Here is a 16,079-nt window from a genome sequence, read left to right as displayed (position 1 = left end):
ACAACCCAAACAAAAAAAAAAAAAAAGACCTTTTTTTCCCAGTGGTGTGTTGCACAAGAGAAAAGCCACTTTGGGTCAAGTGCACCTATCAGTATCAGCTTTCAGAAGCTGAGCATAAATGAAGGTAGGAATAGTTTGATTTTAGAAGAAAGAAGGCTGCCTTATGCACTTATTGATGAATAACATCCCAGCCTGGTGCTAACTGCAGTCATGTAACAAGCAAAAAACTATCCAGCAAGCTTCAGAAAGAGGCTGTCCACAAACAGCCTTCCATCAGTGCTACAGCTGTCTGTCAGCATGTCTGCATGTTGCAGTGTCAAGGCCCATACAGCTTATGGTGGTTTGACTTTATTCTCTTCCATGCTGGTTGTGACCAGTGGATAAGTGGGTGTACAAAGCATAATAGTCCAGATTTGGGACTGGTGACAATTTACTTTGTGGGATGGGTGAAGGAACAGCAGCTGGAAAAAAAAGTGTTGTCTGATATGTAAAACTGTCAGGTCCACATGAACACAGGTCATGCTCAGTGACATGCTTGGCCTGGTCTATACTGTTGTGATGCATTGGAGGTCACTCATAGGGTATCTCCAGCTGTGCTATGCTTTGGTTTTACTGTGACTGAAGGGTCAGTCATGTTAATGTGATGGATCTGTAGCTGGTGTGAAGTAGCCTTGCACCACTGGCATCAGCAGGATGACTTAACTTCAGCTGAAAATCTCTCACCGTGTATCTCATGTTTCTCTTGGACTCAATAATCTGTGAGAACTGGCTTGCTGCTTCACTGCCAGTGAGGTGAAACACAGGAAGAAAGCTTATTAGCTATGGAAACAAGTGATTTCTTAGGAATTGCTATTACTGCTGTAATCAAAAGTATATAAAAGAGCATTATAACTTCTACTTTCACAGAAAAATGAAGGAAGCACTAATGTCTGAAGTACTTCTGGAGATTTCCATGTAAACTGATTGTTAAGTACCTGTTGCTACATGTTGGTGAAAAGTTTTTCTGCTACCCATCTTCCCTGTGTTTTGGGGACAGAATAATTTACAAGTAATTTTCAGCATGGTCTGCCTTCTTATAGGAAGTCAAGGTTTATGGAAGAGGGAATCCAATTAAAGTTGTAGCTGTTGACTGTGGGTTGAAGCACAACGTTATCCGTCTGCTAGTAAAGGTAGGTCAGTGCCTTGTGTCCTTCACCTCTTGTTTTTCTTTGGTAAGAGCCTCGTCTGTACTCACTAGCCTTCCTTCTGCCTGGACACATCCATTCTAGTAGCAGTTGCCCTCCTAAAATGAGGTAGAATTTTTAGGATGATTCTGTATGGACGGAGAGGTGTTTTCTGAACTTGGTACACTGTATTGAGGGGATAAGGAAGATGATCTGTGCAGCAGCAGCCTCTCAGCCATGAGAAGAATTCCTAGAAGGCAAGTTTTAAAAAGACAAGACACAGCTTCTGTAAAGAACAATGAAGGAAGGTCAACCCAACATTGTAAAAAATAAATAAATTGGGTGGAAAATTTTGCAGTGAGGATGGTGAATGGATGAAACAGGCCCAAAGAAATTGTGGAATGTCTGCCCTGGAAGATATTAAAAATTCAACTGATCAATGCCTTCAGCAACCTGCCCTAAAGTTGAAATTACCCCTGCTTTGAGCAGGGATTAGACCAGATGACCTCCTGAGTTATTCTTTAACATTATGATTCTGTGAAAATTTTTTCCTGTTGTTAGTGCAGTGATGTAGCAGTCCTCACTTCTTTAGCCATGCAGGAGGAATGAAGGCGGTGTCCTCTCGTTCTCTAGATGTACAGGGTTTCCCTGTTTCCCTTTTTTAGTTTATGTGGATGTTTGTGCCATTTTTGATGTGCAGGACTATTTCTGGCATGTTACAGAATGAAACTGAAGCTCTAATTTAGCAGTTAGGATGAATGCACCGTGTAAACGTGAACATATTTTACATGTGTGCATACACACTTATTTTACATTCCATTAGTAAGTTTTGATCTCCCTAGCAAATTTCAAACTTGAACAGCACTGAGGTGACTCAAAGATACTAACTCTACCAGTTTTGTGAAAATATTCTGGTCAGATAGTGGAGAGAAGCCCCATTATTTTCCTGACAAAGTGATGACTGAAATCCAAACTCAATCTCTGAGACAGAGCATATGTACAGCCCCTTGACACAAATTCATTTGTTCCCCTCCTCCCCTCATTTCTTGTTCCCTTGGTTTTTTTCCTAGCGAGGTGCAGAAGTGCATTTGGTTCCATGGGATCATGATTTCACCAGCATGGAGTATGATGGTCTCATAATTTCTGGAGGTCCAGGGGATCCTATGAAGGCCCAGGAGGTGATTCAGAATGTCAAAAAGGTACAGTGTAATAGCCGTAGGCTGATTTATTTTTGTTTATTTGCCTTTTTTTTTTTTTAAAGTGCTTGGAATCTAAACAGTTGGTTGTACTAACATGTTATGGAATAAATGTCATTCCGTCATTTCAGCTGCCTGGATATTCCTCATTTTGGCCCACTGGGAGCTGTCTCCAGACTAGTAGTTACAATGAAGCTGTACAGACCTTGGTGAACGATGCATAGTAAACATGATTACCATGACTGCCTTACCAGTGTCTTGGAAGTACCCTGTGCACTTTCAAAAACCTCTGTGACCTTACAAAAGAACTGATTTCACAGTGCTCTGATTTGAAATAGTGTTGCACGCTAAATGGCTGTATGCAGAGTATCATTGCTTGTTCCCCTCCAGTAGACAGAGACATCAAGTGGTGCTCTAAGCCTTGCCTGTGAAGCAGAGGAGAGGAGGAAACTTCCCTTTATAGGCTGATGCTGCCCTTGTATTCAGCTTTTTTCTACATCTGTGTGGCTGCTGTGAGTGAACTAGCATGATTTATGGTGGAATTGCTGAACACCTCAGTATCTCTTGAATACCTATTCATTTTAGGTCCTGGAGAGCAATCGGCCAGAGCCCTTGTTTGGAATTAGCATGGGGAATCTAATCACTGGAATAGCAGCTGGAGCTACTTCCTACAAGATGCAGATGGCCAACAGGTGCGGTAGCTCTTCAGCTTCCCAGGGCCCATATAGACCAGCTCAGCATTGCCGAGCAGCAGTGCTTTGCTTCTGAACAGCCTTAATGGGAGCTAGCATGTCAGTAGCATTACTTCTTCATTTCAGCCATCCTTTTTGCCTTTATTTAAATTGTCATGTCATGCATTACTTTTTTTGAGGGTGTTTTAAAAGTATTTGATGCAATTGAACCCATTCAAACTGAAAGATAGCAGAATTTCTCCTAGGATTTATCATTTTGAGGTTGGCTGCCAGGATTGAACAGCTACTATTGAACTGCTGTGTATAGTCCCCCAGTTATCAGCTCTTCCTAATTGTGGCATTTGGACACATCTGGCGCTTCCATCCTCTGTTCTCTGATCCTTTCTCTTTCAGAGGACAGAACCAGCCTGTCCTGAATGCAGTGAATGGACAGGCTGTCATCACTGCTCAGAACCATGGTTATGCCATTGACAGCTCTACCCTCCCAGCCGGCTGGAAACCTCTCTTTGTGAATGCCAACGATCAAACAAATGAGGTGAGCTCGTGCTTTCCAGATACCTGCATGTAGCAGCTGCTAGTGAGTGAAGACTTCTCACTTTATTTCACCTCCTTGAAGCTTGCTATCAGATTACAATTAGTTATCAGAACTAAACTTGATGATCTGACCATGTGCTTTACTTGAGGTCCTGCCTTACGGGCCAAAAAGGGGTGAGCCGCTACCGTGATTTCCATACTAGCCCAGAGTGTAGGATTGCAACAGTGGCATGATTTCCCTTGAACAGCTGTCTGTCTTCCGTGACTTCCCTACCATTAGTGGTGCGCACTCAGTTACTGTTGTCTTAGGGCTTGTGCCACAGGTGTGCTACCCTGTGTCACTGTTTTGTTGTGTTGGTTCAGTGTTGCCCAGCACAGAAAAGGAATATTATTAATTTGGTCTGTTACTGTAAATAGAATTCCAGGAACTAAAGTCATGAGGGAAAGAGTCAGTTGCCTCAGGAGAGCAACTTGCAGGATCTAGGGTAGAAGTCCAATGTCAAGTGATGTCCATGTAGGGGAAAAAAAAAATCAGTAATGCCTGACTTGTGAAGATTCACAGCTGAACAGGGAGAAGCGTAGGAAGGAAAACAATATCCCACAGCTCAGTTTTGACAAAGTCAGGCAAATATTGAGACAGATAGCAGGCTTTGCAATTGCCTATTTCAAGTCTTGTCCATTAGTGTGTTGTGCAAGTCAGTAAAGTCTTGTTATTTATTAGAAAATCATTGAAAAAAAGGTATTTTCAAATGAAATTTACTCCATGGGAATATGCTTCTCTGTTGTTTTGTATAAATGCCCCACATCAAGTCTGGCAAATTGAATAGTGCTGTTCTGGCATATCCTGGCTATACTTCACAGGATCAAGGAACAGTACTTTCCAGCTAATGATTTTAGAATAAGTTTTGTTTGTCAGTTGGTGTTTTCTTTATCTTTGCACACATACCTAAACAGAGACAAATATTACCAAAGAAAATATTAATGCAAAAAAATTACAGCTGTTTTGTTCAATTTTTGAAATGAGTTTGTGTTAGCTGTGTTGACAAACAGAAAGCTCTCATCCCCAGGCCTTTCATGTTTGCTTTAGCTAAAGATTGGAGACAAGAGTGATGGTGCTTTTGCATAAAGTAGGTGATAATTCTGGACACGAGTCTTCTGGATCTAGAAGCATGACATTCTTCTATGTGAGCTAAAGGATCATTTCTGTGAGGCTGAAAGCAGCATCAGTCTCCTAAACCTTCACAGACAGAGAGACAAGGAGACATGTTGTTCTAGCATGGTACGCACAAACAGGAACAGGGCTGGATGGGCTCTTGTGCAGTCTATTGCATTCCTCTGTTTGAAAAAGAAAAAGCAATTTCTTGTGGCTGACCTGAGCCATCACAGCTGGACAGAGCCAACACAGGTTTCCAAATACTGACGAGCCGTGGAGTGAATATTTTTAGAAGATATATGTATGTAACTAGAAGTAACATGAGCATTCAGGGAAAATGTGACAAACTGATGACATTCTTTACTGTGAGGGGAGAAACTCATGCCATAATGGATCAACTGTGGCCAGTAGCTCATCTCTCATCCCTGTCTTATCCCAGCATCCTACGCTGGGCACTGGCAGAGATGGCACTTTTGCTCTATGTTAGCTGTTGGGACTCCTTTGTCTATTCCTAAGGGAAGCAGGCTGTATCAGAACTAGTTTTTCCTGGATTCCCTCTTGATGGAGTTCTTTACCTCCATCTGGAATTGGGGGCTGTGAGCAATGACAGCTATAGGGTAGTCTTCCATTGGACCACGCTGCTTGGTGCTATCAGGCCATGCAAATGAGAAGTCTGTTTTTCCTGGCTCCAACTGAAACTACAAGTACTGTCTCCAAACTCAGTTTAGGTCCTTCATAGCTATTGTTTGTCCAGAGCAGTGGTCCCACTTCATCACAGCCCTGAAAACAATCCACCCAGGGCAGAGATTGTGTGCAAAGCCCTGTGTCAGTATTTGAAGCAAGTTATGGAAATCAAGAGCACAACCAAAATCCATTTCTCCTGTGACAGAACCAACCAGATCAGGATGGTAAAACTATTCATGCTGTAACAGCCTTGTCCAAGGTGATCTGTTCTTGCTATGCATGTTTTCCTTCTCTGCCTGGTCCCTCCTCGGGAGGGAGACTAGCATATCTGCTCTGTGAAGTGCTTACAACTTGGTAGTGTTTGCTGTTGTAGTGAAGGTGATATCTCCACTATGCTTCTCATCCATGCACAGCTCAGTGGGTTACACAAGCGCTGGAGCATTAGCAGAAGAGGAAGAGGCTCAGTGAGTCTTTGGATAAGACATTGCTTGAAGACTGGGAATGAAATGGATGTCAGTTTGGTAGCCCAAAGAAACGTGCCAGTTCTTTGGCCTTCAGTGCTTACAGGGATAAGGCATGGCTTTCTATTCGCTTGCTTGCTTGCAAGGAGGTGTCTAAGAAAATAATTTTCATTCCTGCAGGGAATTATGCATGAGACCAGACCGATTTTCACAGCGCAGTTCTACCCAGAGGCAAATCCTGGGCCAAGGGACACAGAGGTATTGTATGAGAGCTGATCTGGGCTTGCTTTCAAGTGGCCTAGGGAGTGTAGATACGTACCAGCTACAGTGGCAAGTCTTTATGTTGAAGATGGTCCTACGTCTTGGGTTTGGAAATGTCGGGATCCTAACAGAGGGCCCAGTCATGCGTAGGCTTGTGTCTGCTTAGCTTGATCCGCAGCTAATTACAATCAGCAGCAAGGTGTCTATTGACTTCTGTATGCTCTGGATCAATGATTCCATTCATATGATGTGTATGCTTTGAGTCCTGGTGGGATTATCTGTGTGTTGGCAGTTACTGAAGTGTGTAAGCCTTTGCAGGATCAGGCTCAAATCTCTTGTACCTGGGGTGATTGCAAAAGGAAAAGGATTTATTTTAACAGAAAAAATACTAGCCAGATGCTTTGTAATAAAATAATTAACTTTCTAATACATTTTAGTTCCACTTTCAAATTTTATAATTACTGTAGAGTTATGTAAATGAATTCACACTTTCTCACTCTGGTTCTCCTAAGTGAAATGAAATTTTAATCCCCCATCTGTGACTTCGCACAAATTCTATAACAACTGGTTGCGTAGTCACAGAGTATGACTAAGCAGCAACAGGGGATATGGAAGGCAGAGGAGGCATGTCTGAACATAAATAAACTATTTAGCATTTCTTGAGAGAGGAAGATGGAAGAATATGTAGAAGTGTTTATTTAATCTTAATTTGGTGATGTTGATTAAACCTGCAAGTAAATCTCTTGATATCAAGAAGTTCCATAGCAATCTGATTGACTAGTGAATCTTGGAGAACTCAAAACATCCCTCAGCTGTGTCTTTTCCAAGTCTGTGTACTCCCACTGCTGGGATGGGTTTGATAACGCGGTGCCTATCTTGATAGGCTTGCAGGACCTGTCCGTACTCCTTCTGTAGGTAATTTCCAGCAGCCAGCTTCAGGGGCTGTGTGGACAGAAGCTCTGCAAGTGTGGTGTCAGGTGGGAAGCCTGTCCCGCTGCATGTATCTGCCTGCATGCCAATGGTGGTCATGCTGCCTCCCCTGCCTGGCCTGGCTGGAGAACACTTTTCTCAAAGCTGCTCTGGCATCTCCACTGGAAGGATGATGCTGATTTAACACAACTCATGTTTAGATATACCTGTTCATATCCCAGCTCTGTAGCAGGCTCTATTCCGGATGGTTCCCTTGACCTAGTTAAGTGTATGCTCTTCTGTATTTTAGTATTTAATGCATCTTTATTAATTACACTGCCAGCTATACACAAGCAGAGCATACAGACATGATTGATATGTGTTTTCTTCCTGATATGACCTCACTTTCTTGAACGCAGCTTTGTCAGATATGTCAAAGTTGTTAAATAAATTTCAAACAATAATAATCTCTTCCCTGAATCTACCTTCTGAAGGCAGCAGAGCAGAGTTGATAGCTTGAGCCCACAAATGACCTGTTTTTCCCTTCTTTGCTTGGTATTAATTTAGTTCCAATTTGGTGATTCAATACATGTGGTTATTTTTCCTAGTTCCTGTTTGATTCATTTATTTCACTGGTTAAGAAAGGGAAAGGTGCTACCATTTCCTCAGTCCTGCCCAAGGCTGGAGAGACAACTTGTAGAGTGCAGGTCAGTGTACAAGATACTAATTATTCATGCCTGTCAGTGGGGCTGGGATTGTGTTAACTCCTACTGAACCCATGGTTCAAAATGGCACAAAAAGTAACCATGGAAGTCAAAGGAGGCTTCCCTTTTACAAAAGGCCTGTCAGCTGCCTGTCTCAGTCATCAGGCATCTCTTGTGTTATTAACTCTCTTTTCTTTGAGAAAGTTTTAAGATCAGATGTTTCATGTATTTTTCTTTGTAGTTCTTCCAAGAAAGGTATTCTCATAGCAATATATGAAGTGCCCTGGGATAATCTGACCATGAGATTTTGTGCCAGCAGCATAATGTTGATGCTCTGTTGCTTAGCAAATAACCGAAATTCCTAGTGTGAGCTGAATTTCATACAGTTTTGCTATCTTAGAAGGCAGCTGGCCTTTGCAGGCAGCCAAAGTGAAGCATGGTTGTCTGTAAGCACATGATATAATTAGCACATTTGTTGTATGCCCTTTGCACGTCATGTGTTTCTCTAACCAGAGATACATAGAAGTCCAGTAGAAACCTACTTAGAAGTAAACCAGTGGTTTTGGAGGTGACTTTTCTTCTCTTTTTAGAACATATATTTTGTAATTTGAGACTTCAGTGATGCACAGTCTCCGTTCATTTCAACATCCACTACAATAGGACTGACTTTTTTTCCTGCTCTTTGACACTTCTAGGTCTCCAAAGTACTCATTCTAGGATCTGGGGGCCTGTCGATCGGTCAGGCAGGGGAATTTGATTACTCTGGATCCCAGGCTGTGAAAGCCATGAAGGTGAGAGGATACTCTGAAAATATTAACTTAATGTAATTTACTTTCCCTTCTCACAGATCCTCCAGTTGTAGTATCACTGGGGCAAGGAAGCTGGTGAGAACAGATGACTGTAAGGAAACTTAGCCATTTTCTGTTTATGAACTTGTTTGTTGGGTGATGTGAGTTAACCACTCAGAATTATCTTCCAGAGACATTCTTGAGGTTTCCATTGCAGTCTTCAAGCAGTTTGTTATTTGTGATGTGTGACAGGTCACTCCAGGCTTGTCAAACTGAATGGAAATGAAGGAGAGGAATGGTCAGCTACACCTAAATTGAAATTACTGAAACTTTTGTGGTATGCCAACATACTGCAAAGTAGATAAACAACAACAGCTGAATGGTTGGTTGCTGTCAAGACTGTTATGCAAAAGATTTTTGAACCTTTTATCAAGGCAGACTTTCTAAATGATATTTATTTTAAATGAGATGAACTTTTTAAAGGTCATGTATGCCAAGTTTTGTTTCCAGAATAGATTCGTAGTCTTGAAAGGAATGAATGAAGTCCTTCCTTTGGATGAATTTTGTCTAGCAAACTTACTAGCTGGTTTCTGGTGTTCCCTTTCTGAAGATCGGAGAGCTGTATTATTCTGCAGCAAACAAAAATGCATGTGTACTTCTGTATATGCCTAAGAAATGCTTGCGTTTGAAATGGTGCTTGTGCCTGTTTCCCTGAAGCATCCTGCATAGTCCACTCACATGGTCAGTTTTGAGGTTTTATTTGCTCTGGCTGTTTTATGCTGCAAAAGCGCAAAGCATGTAGAAGGGTGCTAGGAGAAAAGCTCACGCTAGAAGATGTAGAAGGGTAGCAGTATTCGTGTGATGGGGTTATTGCTGGTACCCCTAGTTCATGTCTAACCTCATGTGAAGGAGGAGAGCTCATAGAGGTCGGTCTGACAGATTCAGAGCAGGTGTAGCAGCTGCCTTCAGATGAGGTGATGAGTGATTCTGAGGCTGCTCTGATGTCAGGGCCATTCTATTCCTGTGCTGACCCTGGAGTCAAGGAAGGAAAAAAATCAGTTATAGTAATCCTAAATATAGTCAGGGGCTGCTTTGAGTTCATCTCATTTTTACAACACATCAAGAGAACAAGAACAAGTTAGGAGTGGAGGATCCCAGAGTTGATGAGTGCAGACCTGAATTGGAAAGGAGGCATCTTTCTCCTTTTCTTTTTTTTTTTTTTTTTTTTCTTCTCCCCTTCTCTTTTGTCCTTCTCTCTCAGCTCTGGTTTGTGGGAGTGGTTTTTTTTTTTTAAATGATAAATCTCCCTAGCTTGACCTCCCACAGTGCCCTGTCCATACCTGTAGCCACCAGCCAGCTGCTCTGATCTGCAGGCTAACCAGCCATTCCAGCGGCAGTGCTTGCACCTCCTCATCTTGCCTCTGGCAGTGATTTACAGTTGCATGTGAAAGAGAAGACAGCTAGTCAGTGGCTGCCAGGGGACAGCTGTAGAGCATGGGTGGGAGAGAACAGGAGATGAGAGATTTCTTTCCCCTTAGACTTTTCTGTTGTTGTTGTTAACCAACATTTATTCTCACTTCTGGATGTTCTGATTCATTCTGCTATGTACTGCTGTTCTTCCTAGTCTCTTGGATGTCGGATCATTTTAAGAAGGTGCTGTTAATATCCAGTCCTATACAGTTAAATGGGTGCCTCTTTTAAAGAGTAAAATTCTGTGGAGCTGGGACATCCATCCCCAGTCAGTGAACTTGTATTTGCAAGAATGTTCATTGAAGGCAGGAACATCCTCTGAAAAAAAGGCTTGGTAGCATCTGTGAAGAACAGAGACTGGCTTGTGGTCACCTGAAAAACCTTCTGGATTACTTGCTGTAGGGATTCTCCCAGCTGGTCTGAGCATATTACACATACACAAAAAGAGGAATGGAGCCCTTATGGAGTATTATTAATTCACAATTTTAATTAAGTTGTAATAAAGGTCTCTGATCAGGGTGGGTGGCCATTGTGCAGAGTACTACATGCTTACAAAAAATTAAAAAGGCAGAAGCTGAAGAAAAGGGTTCCAAGGGCAAACAGCAAGTGGATTAAAATCCAGCATCCTGAACAACTGGGACAGAGGATGTGATATTAGTAAAATGTGTCTCTCTCAGCACAGTGAGCATTAATTGTCTCAATTAATTATCTTCCTCATCACTGCTAGGTGGTCCTTAAGACACCTTGCCCCAGATAAGTAGGGAAGAAAGGGCTGAGATGTACACATACTCCAGCTTGTTGGAAAGTGATATACCTCTCCCTCCTCCATTCATTACAACAGAATTATAGCCATGAATTTCTGAATACATTTATTAGAGAAGAATGTTTTGGTCAGAGATCTACCCTTTTCCCTCAGCACCACCATGAAAACTACCCAGTCTGGGGTTGTTTGTCTAAATCTGAAATGTTTTCCATAAGGATTTTATCTCTTCTTTCCGTTCCCTGTTTCACATATTTCTAAGGAAAGTGTTCTTCAGTGAAAAAAAATCTAACTTTTCATGGGGGTAGAAGGTCAGCAGAAATTTACAGCCAGTCTTTAAGGCAGTATTTTAAGTTACCAAAGGAAGGAGAAGAAATGTTATCCAATACCCGAACTGAGAAGTCTGAGCTCTGATCGAGAATCCCAGCGCTCCAGGTGAACTATGTATTTGTTCCCCAAAACCAGTGGGTCAAGCAATCACAAATTTTAAACAAACACAGGAAAACCTTATGGCATTTTCGTGCTTATTGTGAACAGGGGAATAATAGCAATTTCTATACCGGTCTGTTGTGAAAGGAGTGGTTAGGTCAGGTTGCTTTGAGAATTACTACCAAAGAGTTTAAGTGACTACACAAGAATTGATGGCAAGGTTCACTCTATTACTTATTACATGGAGTAAATTCACAGAGATAAATCATGTTGAAATCAAGTCAGAACAGAACTGGAAACAGTTTTTAAAGATCAAAGGTATAAAAGGGGTAAAGGAGATCCTACTGTTGAGTCATGAGGTTCAGAGTAGACCCCCTTGCTTTCTAAACTCTCGCAGAGTTTGATGCGACTGGATCTATTCTGAGCCTCAGACTTGGACAATAGATTAGCTCTAAAAGGCAGAGAGAGAGAAAAAGAGAAAGTTTATTCACAGATCATAAGATTTTAGCAGCAAATCAATTTGGTTTAAATCACAAAATTACATGACTCCCCCGTGTAACTCCTAAATGTGTTAAATAATTTCAACTAATTTTCTGAATCAGGTGGGAATCTCCATTCCCACAGACAGACAGAGGCCCAAAAGTAGAGAACTGGCTTTAGCTCAGCCTGGTACAAGATACCAGAAATCCCTTATGGGAGTGTACGTAAGGAACCAGGCTTTTTAAATTCTGCTGTTGGTAAATTGCTGGTTGAACCCCATCTCTCTTTGCTGTTGCTGCTGTTAGCTCTTTTCCCACATATGCCTAGTTTTGATGCAGATTTTAATTTTTCAGGAGGAAAATGTGAAAACTGTCCTCATGAATCCCAATATTGCTTCAGTGCAGACCAATGAGACCGGGTTAAAGCAGGCTGATGCTGTCTACTTCCTCCCCATCACTCCACAGTTTGTCCTAGAGGTCATCAAGGCAGAAAGTCCCGATGGACTAATTCTGGGCATGGGTGGCCAGACGGCTCTCAACTGTGGTAAGTACGATACAGGTGCCTTGGCACTCCTTGCAGGCAAACTCATGGTTTTTACCATGTGTTCAGCAGATTTTATTTGTGCAGACGTGCAAGACCCATGTGCCTGGTACATTGCCCAGGTTACTAAGGAATATAGGCAGAGATACAGACTGTTGGGGATTAATTGCTAAGCTGTGAACATAAGATCTAATTGCAGGGTTTAATACTTAAAAGTAATTAATATATCCTGCTTTTCAGTGTAAGTCTTAGTTACCGTAGTTGGATATTCAGACCACATTGAGGCAAAGATCAAAAGCAAAAGTTAGCTTCATTTAGCTTCCTGCAACAGGATCCAACCGCACTGCTTTGTTTTGTATTGGAGGTGATGGCCAAGCAGTAACTTTACTAATATTTCAGTTTTCATACATTTCAGGACAGAAAGTGCCAAGTTATGGTTCTGAGTCCTAATATTGCCAAAGGATAATAAAATTAGCTGTTGATCAGGCCAGACAAGTTGTCAGATACCTTTTGAATACTTTTTTCTTCATACACCATCACCCTCAAAACTGTGGCTTTGTTTACTCTGCAGGAGTGGAACTCTTCAAGCAAGGAGTCCTGCAGGAGTATGGTGTGAAGGTCCTAGGTACATCAGTTGAATCCATCATGGCTACAGAGGATAGAAAACTTTTTTCCGATAAACTGACTGAGCTAAATGAAAAGATTGCTCCTAGCTTTGCAGTGGAATCGGTAAATCAGATAATTTTGAAGATGTGATTACTTTTACTGTTGCCCATTTGAGTTACTAAAAAAAAAATATCTAGTTTTCTTGAGTAAAAGCTGAATACAACTGTGGATATTGTAGTTTGTACGCTTTCATCAGTGCTCCACAGTGATTGATGCTGTTTCCCCATGATTTAAAATGAGTGAAAATGCAATTAAGCACTTGGAAGGCCTAAACTAATTTACCCACTGACAAAAAAAGTAAATTAGGTTGGGGTGACTTCTGTGCTGCAGCACAAAAATATGACCTGTCAGTGGCTACTTTTTTTTTTGTTTTAAATCATTTAGACCTTAAGATTTCAGGTCCTTAAAATCAGCAATACTGAAATCCTTCTTGAGGATAGGGGTGTGAAAACAAATAATTGGTTTAGTGGGAAGGCCTGTTTGAGTCTGGAGGAAACCAAAGAGGTCTTAAACTAGGATGTCTGTTGGAGGGGTTATTTCATGCTAAAATCAGTCAAGACAGGCCAGGTAAGGACATTGCCCGTGGGAAGTTAGCAAGGAAGTCCACACATAACTAAGGACAGAAGTCACCTCCTTGAGTCCACGTTCCAGTGTTCTGCTGTTTGGAACAACAAGGCAATGTTACAAAACCAACTTTTATTCTTTTCCTTTTATCTTCAGACAGCTTACTGTCTTACTGATGGGATTTCCAGTTAACTGTGTAACCAGAGTTGAAGACTTTGTTCATCTTAATTGTTATCATATCTCTGAAATGTATTCCGCTCTCCTTTAAGATTGAAGATGCTCTGAAGGCAGCTGAAAAGATTAGCTATCCAGTCATGATCCGTTCTGCTTATGCCCTTGGTGGTCTGGGGTCAGGCATATGTCCTGATAAGGAGACTTTGCTGGACCTTGGTACAAAGGTACGTCTGCAAAATAGCAAGCTCTGGGAATAGAGCTGAACATCTAATTTTCTTGGATATTCTTCTAATAGTCACAGACACTGGAACTGTACATACCCTACCTTTCATCTTATCTGTAAAATGTTACCCTGATTCTTTCTAATGCCCTCTTTTTATAATTCCTACTGACTTGGGTAATGAAAATGGTTAGATGACAGATCTATTAAATTCATGAGGAACAAGTCATATTCTGAGCAAGTGGTTCAGCAATTTTGGTCTGAAAAGAAACATAGTGGGCTATATTCACCTACTTTTAGGAGTAAATGACACATGAAAGATGTCAAGGAAATTGAAATATTATAAGTGCTGACTGATAATGTAGTATAAGGGACAAAAAGCAAAAGAGCTGGGAAGCTTGGGCCACTGCTGTTTTTCTGTTTAAAGACAGTGGTTTTGCTAGGTCAAAACTCATGTAGAGATTTAATTGGATGACACTTCATAATTCGACATCCATCAGCTGTCTCTGGCTATGAAGAGGCAGCTCTTTTTCTGTAGGAAATCTGGGATTTTTTTTTTTATAAATTTGCATTGAAAAGTAAACAGGTAATTGGGGAAAACAAACCAAAAGTTTTTTCCTTGGCAAAAATGCAGAATTTTAGGAAATAAATCTCTATCAGTTGGTCTCTAAAATTCTTGATTCTGTCTTTTCCTGATCCTCTTAGTCTTTCCCGTACCTCTAGAAAGAAACACTACTGATGCCAATAAGCGCTGTATGTGAAAATGGCATTTTTGTATTCCTCCACACTGCTGTCATGTAAATAGACTTTGGATGTAGTGTGCTTAGTGCGGAACAAACATCTGCTCAGGCAGTGCCAGCTGCAGGGAGGCTCAGTGGACAGGACTGAGAGACGCAGGAGGAGGCAGTGGGTGAAGTAACCCCATCTTACAGATTGATGGCTGAGGTTGGAAACACTTCACTTGCCTAAGCTCATGCATGGTCTGTGTATAGAGAAAACAGAAATTCGCCCAGAAACCCTGGTAGTGCAGCTGTATGAAAGGTTTATAAGAAAACATTATCCAGTAGGAAAATCTGGCTTTCATCAGCATTTCTTGGTGTTTTTTTAAAAAAGTGGTTTTGAATATCTCAGTTTTCCTCTGAAATCAGTAAAACAGCTGCTCTTTATAAATATCATCTGTAACATTAGGAGTGGGGCAGTTCATATTTTTAGTAAATTTTTCATGTTTCTGAAACTTTTATTTTTTTAATACCAAAAGTCTGATTCTGTTTTACTTTCCAAGTATAAATGTTTTCATTTTCTCAAAAATTACACTAGAAGAGCTTCAGCTTTCTGAATGAATATAGTAAAATAGAATAGACTGTTTCAGTTGGAAGGGACCTACAATGATCATCCAGTCCAACTGCCTAACCACTTTAGGGCCGACCAAAACATAAAGCTCAGTCTTAAGTGCATTGTCCAAATATTTCTTAAACACTGACAGGCATGGGGCATCGACCATGTCTCTAGGAAGCCTGTTCCAGCGTTTGACCACCCTCCTGAAAAAGAAATGCTTCCTAAAGTCCAGTCTAAACCTCCCCTGGTGCAGCTTTGAACCATTCCCATGCATCCTATCACTGGATACTGGGGAGAAGAGATCAGCACCTCCCTCTCTGCTTTCCCTCCTCAGGAAGCTGTAGAGAGCAATGAGGTAGCCCTTCAGCCTCCTCTTCTCCAAATGAGACAAGCCCAAAGTCCTTAGCCACTCCTCACAGAATGTTCCTTCCAGCCCTTTCACCAACTTTGTAGCCCTCCTCTGGACGCATTTAAGGACCTTCGCACTCTTCTCAAATTGAGGGTCCCAGCACTGAGCACAGTACTAAAGGTGAGGCTGCACCAACGCTGAATACAGCAGGATAATCACCTCTATTGACTGGCTGGTTATGCTCTGTTGGATGCAGCCAGGATCCACGAGGATTTGCCCTCGTGGCTGCCAGGGCACCCTGCTGACTCATGCTGAGCGTGCTGTCAACCAGCACCCCGGATCCCTTTTCACAGGGCTGCTTTCCAGGCACTCCTCTCCTCGCTCTTATACTTGTGCCTGGCACTATTCCATCCTTGGTGCAGGATCCAGTATTTTGACTTGTTAAATTTCATCCCATTAATTGTAGCCCAATGGTCCAATCCGTCTATATCCCACTGCAAGGTCTCCTGTCCCTCGAGAGTCAACAGTGTTTCCCAGTTTGATATCA

The 16,079-nt window shown here is 41.7% G+C and overlaps 1 protein-coding gene across 1 annotated transcript in view; it reads left to right on the top strand.

Moving 5' to 3' along the window:
• CPS1 (carbamoyl-phosphate synthase 1) overlaps positions 1 to 16,079 on the top strand; it is a 123,878-nt gene that overhangs the window by 38,851 nt on the left and 68,948 nt on the right. The window contains exons 8-17 of the mRNA XM_080398323.1: positions 1,080 to 1,169; positions 2,234 to 2,362; positions 2,945 to 3,051; positions 3,445 to 3,586; positions 6,064 to 6,141; positions 7,662 to 7,760; positions 8,453 to 8,548; positions 12,038 to 12,227; positions 12,796 to 12,953; positions 13,724 to 13,852. Of these exons, the coding sequence (XP_080254449.1) occupies positions 1,080 to 1,169; positions 2,234 to 2,362; positions 2,945 to 3,051; positions 3,445 to 3,586; positions 6,064 to 6,141; positions 7,662 to 7,760; positions 8,453 to 8,548; positions 12,038 to 12,227; positions 12,796 to 12,953; positions 13,724 to 13,852 (1,218 nt within the window). The remainder of the gene's footprint in view (positions 1 to 1,079; positions 1,170 to 2,233; positions 2,363 to 2,944; positions 3,052 to 3,444; positions 3,587 to 6,063; positions 6,142 to 7,661; positions 7,761 to 8,452; positions 8,549 to 12,037; positions 12,228 to 12,795; positions 12,954 to 13,723; positions 13,853 to 16,079) is intronic.

Source organism: Falco punctatus (genome assembly GCF_963210335.1).
Source record: "Falco punctatus genome assembly, chromosome: 8".
Classification (NCBI taxonomy): domain Eukaryota; kingdom Metazoa; phylum Chordata; class Aves; order Falconiformes; family Falconidae; genus Falco; species Falco punctatus.
Note: the sequence above shows the minus strand (reverse complement) of the source record. Positions and strands in the feature narration are given on the sequence as shown.